The sequence below is a fragment of the Oculina patagonica genome, chromosome 9 (assembly GCF_052425735.1).
Source record: "Oculina patagonica isolate OP01 chromosome 9, crgOcupat, whole genome shotgun sequence".
Lineage (NCBI taxonomy): Eukaryota > Metazoa > Cnidaria > Anthozoa > Scleractinia > Oculinidae > Oculina > Oculina patagonica.
In genome coordinates, this window is record NC_135766.1 from 28,534,073 (window position 1) to 28,553,468 (window position 19,396).

The following is a 19,396-nucleotide window of genomic DNA, read 5'->3' on the forward strand; positions in this document are numbered from 1 at the left end:
GTATCGAATTATGCCTCGGTTTACATATTGTTGTTTTAAGAGCTGAAATAATCAACTTTTAACCCCGTAACAGCATTTCCTCGTATTTCTGAAAAGGAATTGTTTACCCGCGAAGACAGCTTTTCCTCATTATATTCGAGGCCATGCATCGTTTTATGTTTACTTTCGTAAGAGCTGAAACAAATGTTTACCAGTGCTAAACAACATTTCTTTATTGCTCTGATAAACAACTTTAATTTCAACAGGCACTAAGACTGCTTTTCCTTATTGCTCTCCGGTTATTTCCTCGTTGTTCTGTGTCACATTCCAGAACACGCCGGGCTATGTTCAGTGTATTAATATAATTAACAGCTGAAACAAGTATTAACCGGCGCTAAAACCCGCGTCCTTTTTCTTAGTGGTTCTGTCATATTCGGGATCGGCATACCTGGTTTTGTGGTACCTTTAACTGTATACACGATTTTTCAATTGGCACAAGGTTTTTTTACTCCAAAATATATTTGTTTTTCTTTGCTCATTTAAAGTAATAGTATACCAAAATGTAAAAAATGTCGGGTATTTCAGTTGTTTTCACGGGTTAAAATGTGTTTCAGCTCTTAAAATAATTAATGTAACCGGTATAATATCAAACAGGATACAAAAACTGACGAGGAAATGAAACAGAACAATGATAAAAAGTTAAGGTGTTGGCGGATTACAAGCCGTTTCAGCTCTTAAAACAACAAACATAAAATTAAGGTATTATCTCAAATATGATATGTATTTGTTTCAGCTCTTAAAATAATAAACATGAAACTCGCATGTTCTCGAGAAATGAGGAAATGAAACAACATTGAACGATGTAAAGTTATTTAAGCGGATTAAATGCTAAGTGTTCAGCTCTTAAAACAATAAACATCAAGGCAGGCGTGATCTCGAATATGATATTTCACAGGGTTAACATTTTGTTTCAGCACTAAAAATAATAAACATGAGACCCTTATGTTCCAAAATATAACACAAAAATGAGGAAATGAAACAGAACTATGAGGGAAAGCTGTTAAAGCGGATTAAAAGCTTCGGTCGCTGACAGTCGTTTGCATTGCGCATGCGTATATCCGATCCTATTTTAACACCAACCCAGAACAGTGATACTCAGTTGTAGGACGAACTCGTTCCAAAACAGAGCATCAAGAGTTCTTCAAACACGACTGCAGCGAGATGCGTTTCAAAATGAATCTTTCTCCTTCGATGGCAGTTTTGATGTTTTTAGCTGTCCTGGGATATTTGACTTCTCCAGTGCAAGGTAGGTTTGTGGTAGTTTGCAGCATAAATGGTCACCATTTTTTTGTTACGCGTATCTCATTTGGGACTTTCCAACTACTTTAAATTTCATCACTCGCCTTCAGGTAACCCGTTTGTGTCATAACATCAAGATCGACAAAGAAATTAAACCGCAATCAACTAATTGGTCAGAATTCACTTTATCTGTCGTCGGGATTCAAGGATAATGTTGTTTGTTTTCTAATTATAACTTTATGTACGGCTAACTTCCGCTACACCACTATCAATTTTTAAAGGTACGTTTTCAACAGAAGCTCGCCGAATCGTAATTACCTCTCAGATTAAGCTGTCTACAACGTTTTCATGTTCATGCAATTTTAACTTAGTCAGGATTTCCGAAAACATGGAGCAGTAAAAAAAGATTCAAATTTAGGTCGGCGATTCAATCCTTCGCCCCTGGCGGCAAAGTAATTGCGGCCTGAGTGCTCGCCAGCTTAAGGAAATTAAAAATTAATTAAGGAAATTAAAAAATTATACAACGAAAATCAGGACATTGAGGGGGGAGGTAGCCCATCCCTATAAATCCGCCTAAAAAGGAAATATAATAATCCCTCCTCACTAAACTCTCCCCTGTATCCGCTTTCAACAAGGTTCTATTTTCGTCCTTTAGGAGTTGCTCTGCAGCGCGGGAATCTGAACATGTCAAACACTCTGCAGGATTGGAGTTGTAGCAGCGGATGTGAACCATCACCACATTGTCGACTACCACGTTGTTCAAACGTTGTGTTCCCTTTTATGTTTGGTGGATCAGGAAAGGTTAGTACAAAGCCTTCTCCCCCGGCTTCTCGGGATTTTGGGGGTGCGGGGGGGGGGGGAAGGAAGGTTAAGAGGGGAGGGAACTCTCGTGGACCGTGAGCCCAGAGGTCACGTGCCATATTTAACAATTGATTGTTTGTTTTTCAAAGCTTCAGCGTAAACTTTGGGTAGAATATTTTAGAAGATAGAAGTCTTTTTTCGATGATTACAAAGATATTCTGAAATCTGGCCAAGGATAAGGAACATCTTAATTTGTAATCGCATTTAATATGGAGTGAATCCGGCCAGCAAAATAAAGTTTAGTTCATAAAACGCGGAAAAAAAGTAAAAAAGTTATGAAGTGTCTGTCATGCAGAGTTTTGTTTTAGAAATTATGTAGTTAACCTTGTTTTGTATGTTTTTTTTTTCAAATAATTTAATCTCTTTGGCAGGTTCAAGTCCACGTGTCGCTGAGCCATGACGAGGAAAATTCACGTGTTCACCCGCCTGCTGCTGTGTGGGTTGAATCAGTCAGTACACGTGGATTCAAGGTCTGTGCACGTGAGTCAGGCATCGGAACAAATGGAACAGGAATCATCAACTGGCTGGCTTTCCAAGATCAACCACAATTGACACATGGTAGCGTAAATTTCGATGGAATATGGACAACAGAAACTAAATGCGAGACGGTGACCTTTTCACAGGTTAGAAAAACACTGAGACAAAAAAAGGATTATTTTTAATCCGCTCTGATTCAACAAGTTTATTTCAACCAAATGTATCAGAACAATGCAAGTCAGATTATATATTTTATATAACTTCACGAACTATAATAAATGTTACATTTTACAACGTTAAAACGTAATCGTGATATCAATCTTCATAAAACAAACATTAAATCACAACATGGACATGTCTTTAGGCCTTTAAACCTGCTTCAAGTTGCGCAATTAAGTTGCTTTTGTTTTCAATAACGTTGCACTTAAAACTTGTAACAGCAAATTGACATTTTATGTGGAATTAGTTCTGTCTGGGTTATTAATACAATGAGTTGTCGCCGTTGATACATTGATACGCCGTTGAAATGTGAAGCTTAAATTTTTAGTTAATTGATTTGTTTTGGTAAGCCATGTTTTGCTCGACCCTTTCTGAGAAGGGTTAAGCTGTAGAGAAAAAGCTTTCAAAATTCAAACAGAACTAAAAAACGTGACCGAAAATGAATATAAACGAAATATCCAGTTGATGTCGCGTCAAAAACACAACAAGTGATCAACACGTAATTTCTTCTTACAATATCCGTACAATGTTAAACAAACAGGTAATGAGAATAACTGAGAAAATCATCGGCTGCAGGGAAAACGTAAAAAAGTACTTTCAACCTGCTTTCCAAGTAGTGCAATTAAGTGGCTTTTGTTTTCAACAATGCTGTCTTTTAACCTTGTAGCAGGAAATTGACCTTTATGCAGAATTTAGTTCTGTCTGGAATACAATGAGTTATCGCCGTTGATACATGAACAGATTGAAGTTAAGTTTATTTGTTTTGGTAAAAAAAAATATATATATATATATATTTGTTTTGGTAAGCCATGTTATATTTTTTGATTGCTCGACCCTTTCTGAAAAGGTTAAGCTGCACAACAAAAGCTTTCAAACAGAACTAAAGAACGTGACGTATCAAAGGAAGATAAACGAAATATCTAGTTGCTGTCACGCCAAAAGCACAACAACTGATGAACACGTAATTTCCTCTTACAATATCCGTACAATGTCAAACAAACATGTAATGAGAATAACTGAGAAAATCATCGGCTAGAAGATAACGTCTTGATGTAACGCGAAATTCTCAGAACAAACATCAAAAGAAACGTACAGCAATCATTAAGGAGTATTAAACGGGCTATGTCACGGTATTTGAGGTAATTCTATTTATTTTCGTTTATTAAGGGTTCTAAACTTCAAATTGGCAGAGCAAAAGTCTTTTTTGGGCAAAATCACGACCACATAACAAACAAGGGTAATTTTCGAGCATTGTAAATGGCACTTTCACACAAATTGAGATAAAGTTAAAAAAAGTCGGGCCGACGTTATTCAAGTTTACCTGAACGCAATCCGTTTTAATCTTCTTGAATTTTGCCTATCCATGGCGCTTTTTGGCCTCTACAGTTTTAAGCCGTCCTGATTTTGATATCTCAGTTAATTCTATGACCAGTTGGTCAGTGCCGAAATTACCTAAAATTGCGTGACATAGCCCCCTTCAGCTGTTTATACCAGGTGGCTATCTGCTAAGGCCTGATCCATAATGTATTTTCGTTTCAAAGCAAGCAGAGCCTTAAACGGGCATTTTGATCAATTTTATTGTTAATAATTTAAAACGCTAATTGTCCTACAAAAGTTTTTAAAAAATTAAATTGTGTTGGTTAACATTTTAAACTATTCAATGCTTCAAAGTACACAAAGTCCTAACAATGGTGCGAACACATTGCAGAGCTTTGGTGCAAGACCTGCTGTGTTTGTCGCAGCTAAGTACACACGTGACACAAAGCCTGATGACGCAATGTACGTCTGGTTGGAGAATGTTAAACCCGGAAGTTTCGAAGTGTGTATCCGGGAGTTCTTGGCGTTTGAAGGAAAACACAAAGATACCATTGTGGTAAGAATGAGGGGGGGTGGAGGGTGGGGGGGGGGGGAAGGGGGTTTACTGTGTTGTGCTCTTGGGCAAGACACTTTACTCTCATAGCGCCTCTCTCCACCCAGGCGAATAAATGGGTACCGGCGAATTTACTGCTGGGGATAACCCTGCGATGACATAGCATCCCATCTAGGGGGGATTAGAAATACTCCTAGTCGCTTAATGCTTCAGAAACCAGGATAAGCTTCAGCCTAATGAACCACTTGGCTTGACCACAGACTTAATATTTTATCATATAACCCTCTTAACTCCATATTTACAGACACAGAAGGTTGAATGCTGAAATTCTTCTTGTTTCAAGTTTCAATTTTGATTTTCAATTTTTTTTTCACAGGACTGGTTTGCATTCACTGGCAATGGGTCTGATTTCAACTTTACTAGAACTGGTGAAGTTTATTTCCCAAACACTGGTTCTCCCTCAGCGGACAATAACTATGGCTTCTGTCAGGTAAGGTTTTTTACAGTTGTAATTGCACCGCGGTCATTGAGCTGGGTTAAAAATTGGTTTGAATGTGTTGCCATAAAACTCGAAACTCAAAATCAGGATGTCCTCTAAATTTTACTCTACACTTGGTTAAAGACGAGCTAGAAAAATTCGTTTAGAAGGTTTTCAGTCTTGTGGGTTCATTAATTTGAAAATACATCATTTTGTATTTCCAAATTTTAACATTGCGTTACACGAAGGTAGTGGTCGTGCAAAGTTGTCTGGTTTGGAAAAAAGTCTCCTAATATAGTTTGCAGCAATTTAAACATTTAAAGTCTTAGGTGATGTGTTTGTTAGCAAAACGGAAGCTCCTCAGATGGTATGACCGATTTGCAGCTCCTATTTTGGTGAACTAATGTTGTTCCCAATATGGCGTTCCAAAGCTCTATAGCTCCAAATAGCAAATAGCTCAGAAATATAGCAAATAGTTCTTCGGCAACTAGCTCAAGAAGGCGTACCACAAAGACATGTGACTTGGAAAAGTTTTTCCTGCGTGTTAGTCGTTTTTATGGCGTGACAGTGGCCATGACCATTGTATGGCGTGACTCCGACGAATGTATATGGCGTGACAGTGGCCATTGCATTGTATTCTTCGTAACTTTGACTGTGCCTCACTACACTCAGGTGTATAAATGATTTCCGACGAATTAATTGCTGGGGGTTGAAATTAAAGCACTATCAATCCATTCATGGGGTGGGGGGTTTTAGAAATATTCCTTCAAAAACAAAACTGAGCCAAAAAAATAATTGAACACAAAGAATTTTGACTATTTTCTTATCTCATCCATTTGCAGAAAGTGCCGTACAATACGACGTTTTACGATCCGCCTGTTGTACTTGTTTCTGTACATCATAATTATGACCGCGTTGGCAAAACAAATGTCCCCCCGGAAAACAACATTGTTACAGCCTGGATAGAGGTAGGATGTTGATTTATTTTCCTCAGGAGTCGTATTTTACTTAATTGGCTTTCAGCGGCATTAATATTCTCTACGTTTTTTTGTAGTGCTGTTGCACACTATTGTTGATATTTGGTATATCCCGACGTTGTAAATTACTGAAAACTTTAGAAAAAATATTAAAATGCTCGTAAATCTCCGAAAAATGATTCCAAATCTTTGGAAAAATTGGAAATCTTAATTATAGCTATTTTTCGAGTTTAGACGAAATACCATTCGGTTGTAAATCTACGGAAAAATGGTCGGAAATCTTAGGAAAATATCAGAAATCTTATTTATAAGTAAAACTTAAAATAGCAAGGGACCGCGAGCGATAATTCTGCTAACGTTGGATCTGCTAGAGCAGTTTTCAACTGAGTGTCGTAAAACCAAAGTCAAAGTAATCAGTCTCGCCAATCAAAAAAATACATAGATAATCCAGTAAACTAAAACTTGTCGACACGAAGCGCGGGAAAACGTGCGCAGGCGGGTCACGATTGGTTTTGGTTTTATTTCTGATTGACTGAGAAAGTTACGCGAGAGTTTTAAACCAATCACTGAGCGTATTTATGCAAAACAATAATGCAAACGCGAATTAGACCTACTTATACTTTCGACACTCATGTGAAAATCGCTCTATTAAAATCTTAACTGTAGCTATTTTAAGAGATCAGACAAAATACCGCCTAGTAGCCAGTGCTAACAACAGACCATACATCTCTACAGGAGGCAGGTCTAACTTCAATGACGGTTTGCGTGAAGGATTTGAGCGGGGCAGGAAGTTATCACGACCCAGTTTCTGTAAGCTTTCTTGCGATTGGAGGTTGGTGTTTTAGCGACATATAAGTTATCGCATAACTCACTAGTCCGCAAATGATTTTATTTTACCTTAAAACCTATAATTATGCAAATAAAACAAGTTGATGTTGTTGATAGCTTTTGTACCAGAAATGGTTGCACACTTTGGAGTTCAGTTGTTCGTCTTTGCAAAATATTTAATTTTTTTCTGTTCATTTATTTCAACAACAACAACAACAACTCTAAAGTACTCTTGGAAAACAAAGGGAAAGGCCCTGGGAACGAGGTTGACTCTTACACTTGCATAAATATTAATGGCAATTAAATAAAGTAGAGTACTGGCTGCCTGGAATAACCAAAGGGGCATCTTGAGCCAGGCAGCCTGTTGTCATTAGCATTAAATCAAAATAAATTACAGGTCGGCAAGAGAGCAGATTCACAAGTAAACAGAAACAGAAAGAAAAAGAAAAAACACACTACTAGGGAAGTCCACAAAGTGATTCTCACATACGAATATTTCCAAGATACTTATACAATGTACAGTGCATCTCAATTTATTTATATATTTGTTTCTTCATTTTTAAGACCTGAATCCATGTTTGGGCGTAGTCTGTGAATCGTTTGGTGTGTGTAAAACCTACAGTGCATATGAAGCTCGCTGCGTGTGTTACGAAGACTGTCCTTCCTATCAGGATCCAGTGTGTACCGCGAATGGAACAACATACGACAACAAATGCCTTTACGAGCTTAGCTTCTGCAGGGGACATGACAACAACACTTTCTATCACCCAGGAAGCTGTGAAGGTTAGTGTCATGGCAACAAGGCTTTTAGTGAATTGCTCTGTTACTTTTCTAAAACATGTTGGTCGAAACTTAAAAAATCAAAGAAGAAAGTACGAGCCAACGAGCGACTTTACTTTACGCCGCTTACAACAACAAGAAAACAGTCTTTCAAACAGGAGAAGAATATATATTTATACGCACAATTACACAAGAACGTTTAAATTGAAAACATGGTTGAAGCACTTTACAGTGACTCCAAAATCAAACTTAGTCACTGCGTTCCTCTTAACAACAAAAAATGGAAGGAAGTATTTTTAATGAATATCTTAAAATAAAATAAACGCAAACCAAAACTTTAATTTCCATATATTGGATTGATTAAATCTTGGTTAAGGAGCTGTGTTAGATAATAGAGCAATTACATCTTTTTTTTCCTGTGCATTCTTAAAATTTTCAAAAGGAAAGAAATTACAAAAGAGATTTTCAGGAGTTTTAGAGCAAAAAATCTTCACATTATATTTAATCTCATTTTCTTTCGCTGTTTTTTTTAGGTTTCCCATTCATCCGCGGCCGTGTTGATCTCCTTCACGTTCCCAAATGGTCTGATTCAGGATGCAAGACAATCATTTTCCCGCCATACCGGTTCTATCCGGACAAACAAGTTCACGTACAAGTGGCTGTAAACCACATCAACCAGAATGACTCGGTCACGGTGCATCACGCAATCTCTTTGTGGACGGAAAATGTGAATACGCAAAATTTCACAGTCTGCGCCATGCAATCTGGGAGGAATGGGAAGAATGTTAATCGGTTTGCGACTGTGGACTATATGGCTTATCAAGGAGCGCCGATTGAAGGATTGGCCGGTAGAGTTAAGATTCAAAATTGGTGGTCTGGGACCAAGTGTGTCGACGTGACGTTTCCAACGGTAGGATTAAAATAATGTTTCAAACACATTAAATTGAGGTTTACCTCCGAGATGTTTGGGTTATTTTGTTACAAAACAGGACAAATTCTGCCCCAAATTAAAAAGATATAGTCAGTTCCCTCTACATCGTACACCTTTAAGACCACAATTTGTTGTTCCTAATGGAGGATATATGTAATTATGGTTGGACTTCAGTTCTATTTAGTAATTCTAATCCACCTGGACTTCAACTTCTGTCCTTCATAACGGGGTTTCCGTTATGTCGAGGTGTACGTAAGGTGGGAGTCATTGTATTCGAGCATGTTTTTGAAATAATTTTATCACTAACTTGACTTATTTACTAATAACTTTAGTTGAACTAGGACTTACTGTAGCCATTATTTTATTTCAGTTCCTAAGAAATGTAGTTGATATCGTTAAATATATGTGATATGAATGTTTGCTGTTTTAGACAGCTAAGGCTGTCGTTGAATATGGTTTTAAGAGGACTGCAAGAATAAGCAAGTGTTTTCAGACACAATAAAGTGTGTTTTTTAGATCTTCCACAAGATCTTGTATTTACCAGGAAAAATAATGTATAAAATGGGGAATAAGGCTTCAAGGAAAAAGGTGAAAGGCTAAAATGTCATATTCTTTACCTGCAGGACACTTTCAAGGAACATCCTGTTGCTCTTGTGACGTCAGAACACCTTAGGACTGGCAAAGAGTATGATGCCGCGCTGATCTGGACAGAGGATGTAACCAAGGACTCATTTAAAGTCTGCCTCCGTGAAATGCAGAACTTTGATGGAAAGCATGAAGACATTTATGTGGTATGTGCACATATAACCTACTTCAAAAGGGAACAATTTTAACTTAAAGGTGCAATGCTGTGCTCATTTAGTATCCCTAAGTTATCATGGATAAAGGGAAAACACAACAAAGAGAAAAAGAATATAAACGTAAAGAAACGTGAAAAGAAGACACATACAGATCCGAGAGTATTGCCTTGAATGACTCCCCATTTGAGAAAAGAGTATTCTTTTGAATCTTTTGCTACAAAGCTAAGCGTGCGTCAGATTGTATCAATGGACATTTAGGATTAAGTCACAAATTAAGACGGAAAAAACTGATCCAAACAACAAACTGTGATTCTTTTTGTATTTAACCTGTTTTTAGAATTGGTTGGCATTCTCTAAACTACACAAGCCACTCTTCACTGAACATGGCTCTGTCAAGTTTCCAAACACAAACCCACCAACAGATGAACACAACAACGCTTACTGTGAGGTAAGATCATTGAGTGCTAACGTGCCAGATATGATGTCACTTGGTATAAGTTAATGACGTCATAAATTCCACCATCTTGGATTTTGCGTTTTCTCAATGACGTAACTGACGTAAGTTAATCGCTAATATAACCCAAAACGTTTCAACGAGGGACGCTTATAAACCTACTGCATGAATTCGAAGACATAGCTTCCATGGAGACATCAAGATCTTTTGACACAGTGTTTACTCGACAAAAGTTTCACAGACAAACGTTTGATAATTCAGAAAATGTGGTGACGTTATATGGTCATTTCGCCAGTGTGAAATTGACGCGAAGCTCAGGTAAACCAGAATGAAAATCATTTATTTGTTTTCATTAAACGTTTGATTTTTTTATTACATCAACAGTTTGTACACTTTGCAAAAGGCTACAACGCAACACCATCAGTTCTGTTAACTGCTAACCATAGTACATCGGAAAGTGGCAACTCGGCACCAGTTCACAACGGTATAGCAACATGGATTGAGGTAAGTATGCCCGTATGAGGCGTAGTACTTAATTATTTAGCGAACGGTTTTCCGCAAGGTAAACGATAAAAATGTCCTAAATAAAGTTAGCAACGACTAAGGGCTTACAGTTAAGTTATATAGAAAGGAGCTTGGCTGCCAACTCGGATACTGGTCGTTGCATTGCAGATAGTCATATCAGATCAACGTATAAGGGCTGACGTTCATTTCTATGAATCGTTCGACTAAAATCAAATTTCGGAATTGAGATTGTGATATCCACCTGTAGTTTAGCTATTGGTGTATACAGTTCCTGACCCTTCTCCCAACAATTCCTGTCCTCACCTAGTCAACCAGTTTAGAAAGTAAAAGCTTTGGTAATTTTCATTCCTCGGCTTCTTGGTAGACTTGATTCTGATTGTCATGACATACACAATTAATGTCGCTTACAATAAGTGCTATACTACACTTCCCTCATCCTGATAGTCTATATGGGGCTGCTGAAATCTCAGTTATCAATTAAATTCTTACGGTGATCTTAATATTTTGAATAGGCTCCCATTTTTGACCAATTCTTAGCTATGAGTAAATCTCATCCTCACCCTTTACCCTGACTAACACTTATCCTTCTATTTTCAGAATATGAATACCACGGGCTTCAGAGTTTGCGTCAAGGAAATATACGAGACCAGATATGATCCTCTTTCTGTCAGTTATGCAGTCGTGATAGGTCAGTGGAAATTACTTGTTTTAACCTATATCCGTAGGAGGGGATGGGAGGGAGGGGGGAAGTCACTGCTCCGAGGTGTAAACACATACGCTTTTACAGTACTGAGGTGTTTACTTGACTACTTACCTTAATCTAATTGCATTTCCATGTTTCAAATTTGACTCCGCACCACCGATTTGAACGAATATCTTCATTAATCGTATTTATTTCTATCAAGTCCGTCAGGATTTTTGTTGACTACAACTCGACACAAAAGCCGTTTATCAAAGGGGCCTAACAAACCCCAACTGCTCGGGAAAAGTATGTGTGTCAATGAAAAGGGAAAACCCAATAAAAGATAATTGTTTTTTTTAACAGATATTTGTGATCCTGGATGGATGTACTTCGATGGTTTCTGTTATTTCACGAGTGAAACCTGTACAAACTGGACAAAAGCAAGAAGCAAATGTCATGAAGAAAAATCAGTCCTTGCTGATGTTAACAACAATGAGGAGAATGTTTATTTGCAGCATCGCCACAATGGAGAAAAATCATGGCTGGGTTTGAACGACAGATCAACAGAAGGTGACTTTACTTGGGCGGATGTTGGACGGGCGAATTATACAGCTTGGGCCAGGAACCAGCCTAATAATTTTGGAGAAGAAGATTGTGTGCATGCACTTGGAGTAGAATTTAGCTACGAGTGGAATGACGTGAAATGCAGCGACTGCCATCAGTATACATGTAAGAAAGGTAAGGAAGAAACGCACGCGTCGAAGGTGAGCGGAGCCCCACACCTTTAAAAATTTGGTTAACACTTCGCGCTAAAAAATTTCGTTGTCATGTAATTCTTTGTCTGTCTGTCCGTACGGCACTTAAACTCCACTTGCGCGGGCTGAGCCACACGACCTAAAAAATACAAAGAAGGAAAGAGGGTAGAAAGAAATAGGAAGTAAGGAAATAAACAAGTGGAATAAAAGACGATCCACTACCAGTCGGTCAGACCCCGGTCAAGAAATCAATACGGTAACTATGGAGCTACCTTTTAGGGTTGGCTGACTCGTTATGTAAACTTCTTTGAATCAAATGCGTGAGACTGAAGACCCATGAGACGGCGACAAACAGTAAAAAAGCCGCCAAAAAATAAAAATAAAAATAAAAGAACAAGTGAAGTTTTGTAGGAATTAACAATAATAAAAAATATATTAAAGAGAATTAGTTCTGACAATTTGAAATCGCTATGCTTGGTCCGCTCTGAAAGGAATCCACGACAGTCAATTACGGACATGAACATACCTTTGAAAATCAGAAATCGAACTTCATAAAGTACCTCGTTGCTTATAATGAGCAACCATTTAGCAAGCTCAATCTATTTCCGCTCCGGGAAACTGAATTTTGCTTCATTTTTCCAGGGAGGCTAATAGTTCAGCGACTGAGCATGCCTTTATTTCGAATTAATTATTGTTATTTATTAAAATCCGAGTATTATAGTCGATGAAGTTTTAAGTTTGATTTCTATTTTTTCTCATCAGATCTTAATGAATGTGACATGGGGACTTCTTACTGTCATCAAAGCGCTGTCTGTACAAACGCACGAGGTTCTTACAATTGTACTTGTTTTCAAGGATATGAAGGAGACGGTTTTGCTTGTTATAGATATGCAAGTAAGTTTTTTTAATTATGTTTTACGTTCGCCTCCACTACTTGACTGCTTTTGTCGAGTGTTCATTTTATACCTTGCAGACGAGAGACAGTGCAACTTTGCAGTAAACAAAGATCTAACTCTCTACTCTCCAGATCTATAAGTACGATTCGTGAATGGTTCTGCTAGTTTGAGTGCAACTAACATATTCGTCTCCAACACTGCTCTATCGAAAACACAGGTTTCACAATGTTATGGCTGCATTATTGACCCTTCGGATTTCCCACCTCAAACGGACAACAACTAGCCTTGGAATGAGCAATATTACATACACAGTAACTGATTAACGACCTTTAGATTCAGTAGATTGAACAACGAGTACGAGGTTGAGTCACACCAATCTTATCTAACGCTTATTTATGTGTCAGGCAGCAACATAAAGAGGCAATAGTTCAGGGGATAAAATTGTCTCGAAATTAAATTCCAACGTCTTACTCGTACTCGAGTTCGTACTCATAGTCAAATCTAAAGGTCGCTCGACGTCATCGTCGTTATCTTTATTCGTCTAACTTATAATAACAAAATCAAGGTACAGTGAATTCCGCCCTTCCACCTTCATAGATTACGGCCATCTTTGCCTCTCCCCTATTTGGTGCTCGTATTAATCGGGTCCTCTGTGCCAGCATTTGTCAGTTACAAAAGGCTCAAAGCAACATTTTTCTTTCATGTTTTTGCAGGGGGTCTAAAGCACTCCAGCATTGTAGGAAACAACCAGGATTATCTGACATGGCTCAGTAAATGGTTGAAGCCCGTATCTCAGCAATCTTCTTACTGGAATCGCTGTTACCAAGCAACTGTAAATGGCTGGTCTTCCTACACCTTCCATTCATGCTGCGACGGCCTGGGTCCAACTGTCACCATCATCCGCGTGGGGAAATATATCTTTGGAGGATACACGAGTGACTCATGGAGTAAGTTACATAACCCACTTTTCATTTTTCTATCTTTTTTAAAATTCTGCTAAGAAAACGTGGAACTTTTCTCTGAAAAGCTGTAATCCTTATAAACAGGTCAATGGCCTGATATTTCTTATCTTACACATGTGATTTATAGACCTTATCACGGTTTTCGACGCCATCTTGACGAGTAGGCAAAGTGGGTATAAATTACAGTTTTTGTATGGGAATCTGACGGCAAATATCTTTAACAAAAATTGATTTCTGGACAACTTATAAATTGTAATGTTAAGATACTCGGAAAAAGGTTGTTTTTCGCTAAGTTTGAAGGATGTAGCTGGCCTAGAAAGCGTTCAGTTACGTTTTTAATTTCCCATACATTTGTCTATACTTTTTTCCGCCAACCGCGTTAATTTGCAGGAAAAAAGACAAATGTATGGGAAATTAAAAAATGGCACGCGATGCATGCAGAAGCGATGGCGTTTCACAAGGGGTCTCACAAAATTTTGAGGAAAAACTTAAAGTAAATAAAAGTAGCTGACACCTTGTGTGTGAAAAAAACTGTTATCCAACTGCAGCTTACATTTTTTGATTGTATAGCTGTTGTGAATTCACAGACCAAGGATGCAAATAATACATTTTCTTCGTAGATTTTCTCAATTGAACAACAGTAATATTTTATTTTATATTTTTATACTTTTTTTAGATTTCCCTATGTTGTCTCAACACATATTGCGTTATACTGTAGTGTGATATCACGGATAAACGACAAAAGATAAAGGTCAAACGGTCTCTTGCTCACAGTGTCCCTTTGTATTATAAGAATAAGAAATTTCTGTCAACTAAATCTAATAGACCCCATCATATATAATTAGTCTGTTTCGTTTATACATTGTAGTGTTCCATTCTAACTGCACGGAAGTATTTTGCTTTTGTGTTTACGCGGCGATTTCTTGTGAAGTTAAACTTGATTTTCTGTTCGATCGGGCCAAACAGACCAAACTAACCGATCGTGCGATGGCATAAAAGCGATGTCACGCCATCGCTTAAAAAGTAACCGAACGCTTTCTAGCCTAGCCTGCGAACCCAGACGCATTTCCGGCTGTCGCTTGTCTCCGCCGAGACGCATTTCCGGCTGTCGCTTGTCTCCGCCGAAAAGTCTGCGAAACCGAGCCAGAGAATGATTTCTGTGACGTCAGTTCAAGGTAACCAATCACAATTTACCTTGCATATCCGAAGAGGTGCCACGCGTGTAGTCTGCTAGAGCATCGCACAATCGCGTGGAGAAAACTGGCGAATAAGTTGGACACTGCACTGCGATGGGGAACGTGTTTCAGGTTAATGCTTTAACATACGTGAATTGGAAGAGAGAAGACGTACTCACCAATCTTTCGAATGGATTTGGGATCGGACATCAGTTATTTTCTAAGCATTGCCTGAGAGGAATATTTAGTATACTATTGTGATCGTCTTTTCGCCGCTCGTATTAAAGTTGAATGAAGGACTAGCAGGTCAGCCTATTATCGTCGCTTGGCGTAAATGAAATAGCGCTGAATAACGATACATTGAAAACCGAGAAAATAAGTATTGACAACAGCCGCTATTCGATCGTTTACGGATCACCAGAGTCTTGGATAGGTGAGCATGAGATAAATATCCGGTAGCAGCAGTCGTTGACGAGCCACATGTTACTTGTTTTGTTGGTAAGTTTATTTGATTGTATACTATCACCAGCAATTTCAAAACAAGTCATAAAATCGATCAGGAATTTTACGTTAAAGTGCATGATCAACTGGAACCGTGCAGCCAAGAGAGCGATGGAAATCGAGCCTAGTTCCGGTGTTTTCGGGTCAATTGCGCTATTAAAATTAATACTTCTGTTATCAGTACATTTACTAATAGACAAAACTACCCTGTACTGAAACTAGGAGGAAGATAATAAATAAAAACAATAAGTAAATATTATTGGTCAGAGTTGTATTTTCAGTGTACTGTCTCTTCCGAAAGAGACGATTCGTTCGAGCGACTCGCTGACATTCGCCTCTACGCCGCGGTGTAGATATAAACATAATTTTAGCTATCGCTGAAACCTGCAAAGGTTTATTGGGTTTCATTCATTGGGACAAGTGTTTGAGTCTTCATGGTGCAAAGAAGGGCGCTAGAAACGCAAAAGAGCCGGTTAAGAACTCGCAGGCATTGCAATGACGCTTGTCGCAACTTTTAATTTTTTGTGTAATTTCTCGAAACTGGTACAGCCGGAAATGCGTTTGGGTTCGCAGGCTACGAAAGGTGAAGATGAAACTCACCTAGCCTGCACGCCGGCCACGCAGGCTAAAACTCACCTGGTCGATTACCACCTCCTGTGTGTTGCTAGAATTTTTACCTATCTACCGACAAAATGTCGGACATCAACGACAAAATCTTATTGGATTCCATGCCCAATTTCGTCCAAGTTTTGCAGGGCGTTCTTTAATCGCAAGAGTCGGTCGGGCAGCTATTCACGGCCCACGTAAACAGACAGATGTACATCTTTGGTTTTGCATTGAATGATTTAAAAATGAAAGTATGCCTTATACATAAACCGAATACAATAAATTCCTTTGCAACTGAAAATGTTTTTTTTGCAAAGAAACAACTTTCTCCGGCGTAAGAAATCTTCGATGTTTGTCCAACAGCTCAAAACAGCGATGTCGCGAGGGAGCCGCGCGGTGTGCACTCGTGTTTTATTCTGTCTCGTGATCTGATTGGCCAAAGGGAAAACAAAAGATGCGACGTCACAGAAATCATTCTCTGGCTCGGTTTCGCAGACGCAATTTTTCGGCGGAGACAAGCGACAGCCGGAAATGCGTCTGGGTTCGCAGGCTATTTCTAGCCCAGCTACATCCTTCACTCGGCGAATAAAAAACGTTTGCCTAGTATCTTAACTTAACAAATCATAAGTTGTTCAGAATTCAACTTTTGTAAAAGATATTTGTCGTCGAATTCCCATACAAACACGATTACTAACCACGTTGCCTACCCGTCAAGATGGCGTGGAAAACCGTGACAAGGACTATTGTTTATTACTGAATGTCTATTTCTATTCACAAACTGAACGGCAAACAAAATCGCGCAAATCCGTACTGTTGAAGTTGTAATTCCATCATTTTCTTTGTGTAATGCGAATCCCGGAAAAAAGAAATATAATACTCAGCGGTAGGGGCTTATTTATTCATAAGCATATAACCCTGCAAACAAAGGCGCTACGATAGTTCCATGGACTTCGGTTTTTTTACCGTACTTTGATTTAGGAAGTACTATATTTGTAAATTTGTGCGGAGATTATTACGAAAAAATGCACGAAACTAAGTTAACCTTGTAATAAATCAAAAGGAGAAAAATAAAAGTTTAAAGAAGTTGAAAACGAATATTAATACTTGATGTTTACTTTATTGTGTGTTTCCTTTTTTAGCCTACAGTTGTCAGTGGCGGTACGATTCATCAGCATTTATGTTCTCACTGGTTAACAAGCCTGGTTGGCAACCACTGAAACTGGATCAAACAGGATACTACTATTATAATTGCTATTCCACCTACAGCTGTTATTCCTATGGACCAACATTTGGAGGAGGACACGATTTTTACATTGCCAGCGACGCCTCAACTACTACAAGCTCGTATTCAAACCTTGGATACACCTATGGACCACCAACTAGTTCCGGTTATGGAAGCTCCGACGACCAATCATTTCTGGCGGGTGGTTACAACTTTCAACCTGACGAAGTGGAAGTATTCTACGAAACCACCTGAAGGAATCGTAAAGTTCAGAGTCATATCTTTTTACGCCCTGGTCAAAGAAATTTTTAAATTTTAAATTTTATGAAAATTTATTGACGTATGGAAACCCTTTAAAACTAAAGAAATACAGTAAATCAATACTTTAAATCCAAATGTTCGTATTACACTGTTTATAATTATATAGCTGTCAGTAAATCCTATATTGTCAGCGCAGTTATTTTTCCTTAATTTCTGAGAACTGTCCAATTTGGGATTAAATTTGGATAGTTTCAATTAGGACTTTCAGGTAAAATGCACAAACTGTCCAATTTAAGAAAAATTGGACAGTTTTATCTTAGCCAATCAAATCGAAGAAAAAACAACATGTGACGGATATTAGCCAATTAGCACAAAGCATAGCGTCAGCCCTGTAAACTTGTCGCATTGTTAGTCGACAATGGCGGAGTTTTATAAGGCAAGTTTGCTACGTTTTTCCATTCCTTTTGGGCTTTTCAGCAATAGTAACAACAAAGAGAAATTTTCTACGTTGTCAGAAGAGGAGCTAGCTACACTAAGAAGCAAAAACCAAGAGCAAACATTTCCAATAGTACAAAACTTGGGTGAACGTAAGTGCAGCAAAGCGAAGCAAGAAATCTGTCAGATATTCATCGCATGAGCTAGATGCAATTCTTTGTCGTTTTTTGCTGAAATTCGAAAAGAAAAGACGGCGATGAAGTACGAACGAGATAGTGGAAAGGAGTATGTCAGATTCACGAAGTTGTAAAGCTCTTCGGGCACTTTGTTTACGACTTTCATTGATTGATGCAGTGTTTTCACTCACTTTGTCAGCTTTGTAGCAAGCTTCGCAATCTAAGGTGAATAAAATTGCTGTTTTGTTTAATATTTATTTGTGAAGACAATGCTTTGAGTGAGTTTCATGTGCTGTGTTATGCCTACTATTGTTGAATGCTTTTCCCGTTCTGGACATAAGTTTATTGTTTACGCTGGATTGACTGACTACAAGCTATATAATTAATATGTAACCGGACTACATGCTTGTCCAATTTGGAAATAATTAGATTCAAAAAATTCCTCTGACAGCCAAATTGGACTCGGCCTACGGCCTCGTCCAATTTTGGCTGCCCTCGGAATTTTTTTCATCAAATTATTTCCAAATTGGACAGCATGTAGTCCAATTACGTATACAAATACGTAATGCGCGCGCTTAAATAAATCTTAAGTTTGCTCAGTGAGTAATTTGTTTGTCGGTTGATGAAATATTATTCTATAAAAAATGCCTACAACTTATCACTTGAAGTATAAAATTTGCCGAAAAGTTAAAATAAACGATTTTGTCACAAGGAATGCGTGACATTCACGTAATAATCGGGACATAACGGTTACACAGAAACTCACATGATTTTATCGGGTGATCTATTTGACTAGTATTTCAACTTTCTAAAATAATAGGATTCATTAGTTTAAAATAAATGTTATACTAAAACAGTGGATAGCTTTTGGCGCGCGCTGATTGGCTACTCAAAATAAGAATATCCTTATATTGCGAAAAAAAGTATATTGTTAGTGCCAAAAAGTTCATTATTCATTATTGGCACTAACAATATACTTTTTTCGCAATATTCACAATTAGAAGTGCCTATTCACCTCCGAGCAATGCGCGCGAGTTAATTGTAATCTTTAAAGGAATCATTATTTCGGGCTATATTATCTCACTGTTTTAGTATAAAACAACTATTCACCTCAGTGTCGTTGACTAGTGGTGGATATTTACCTCGCCGTATCGCGGCTCGGTATTCACTGCGAATATTGTTTGTTAAAAACGTAAGGCAAGTTGTAAATGCCAAAATTAAACTGGAGACAGTTTTCAACAAAAACT

The 19,396-nt window shown here is 38.1% G+C and overlaps 1 protein-coding gene across 1 annotated transcript; it reads left to right on the plus strand.

The window, feature by feature from the left end:
* The first annotated feature begins 964 nt into the window (after positions 1-964).
* LOC144664641 (uncharacterized) lies at positions 965-17,532 on the plus strand. The gene is made up of 17 exons (XM_078525805.1): positions 965-1,285; positions 1,934-2,079; positions 2,511-2,762; positions 4,544-4,708; positions 5,082-5,195; positions 6,026-6,151; positions 6,896-6,992; positions 7,553-7,771; positions 8,302-8,678; positions 9,323-9,490; positions 9,837-9,947; positions 10,338-10,457; positions 11,076-11,166; positions 11,524-11,898; positions 12,678-12,809; positions 13,525-13,758; positions 17,195-17,532. Exons 1-17 carry the CDS (start codon positions 1,201-1,203, stop codon positions 17,530-17,532), a joined length of 3,150 nt encoding a protein of 1,049 aa, XP_078381931.1. The 5' UTR covers positions 965-1,200.
* The last annotated feature ends 1,864 nt before the right edge of the window (positions 17,533-19,396 follow it).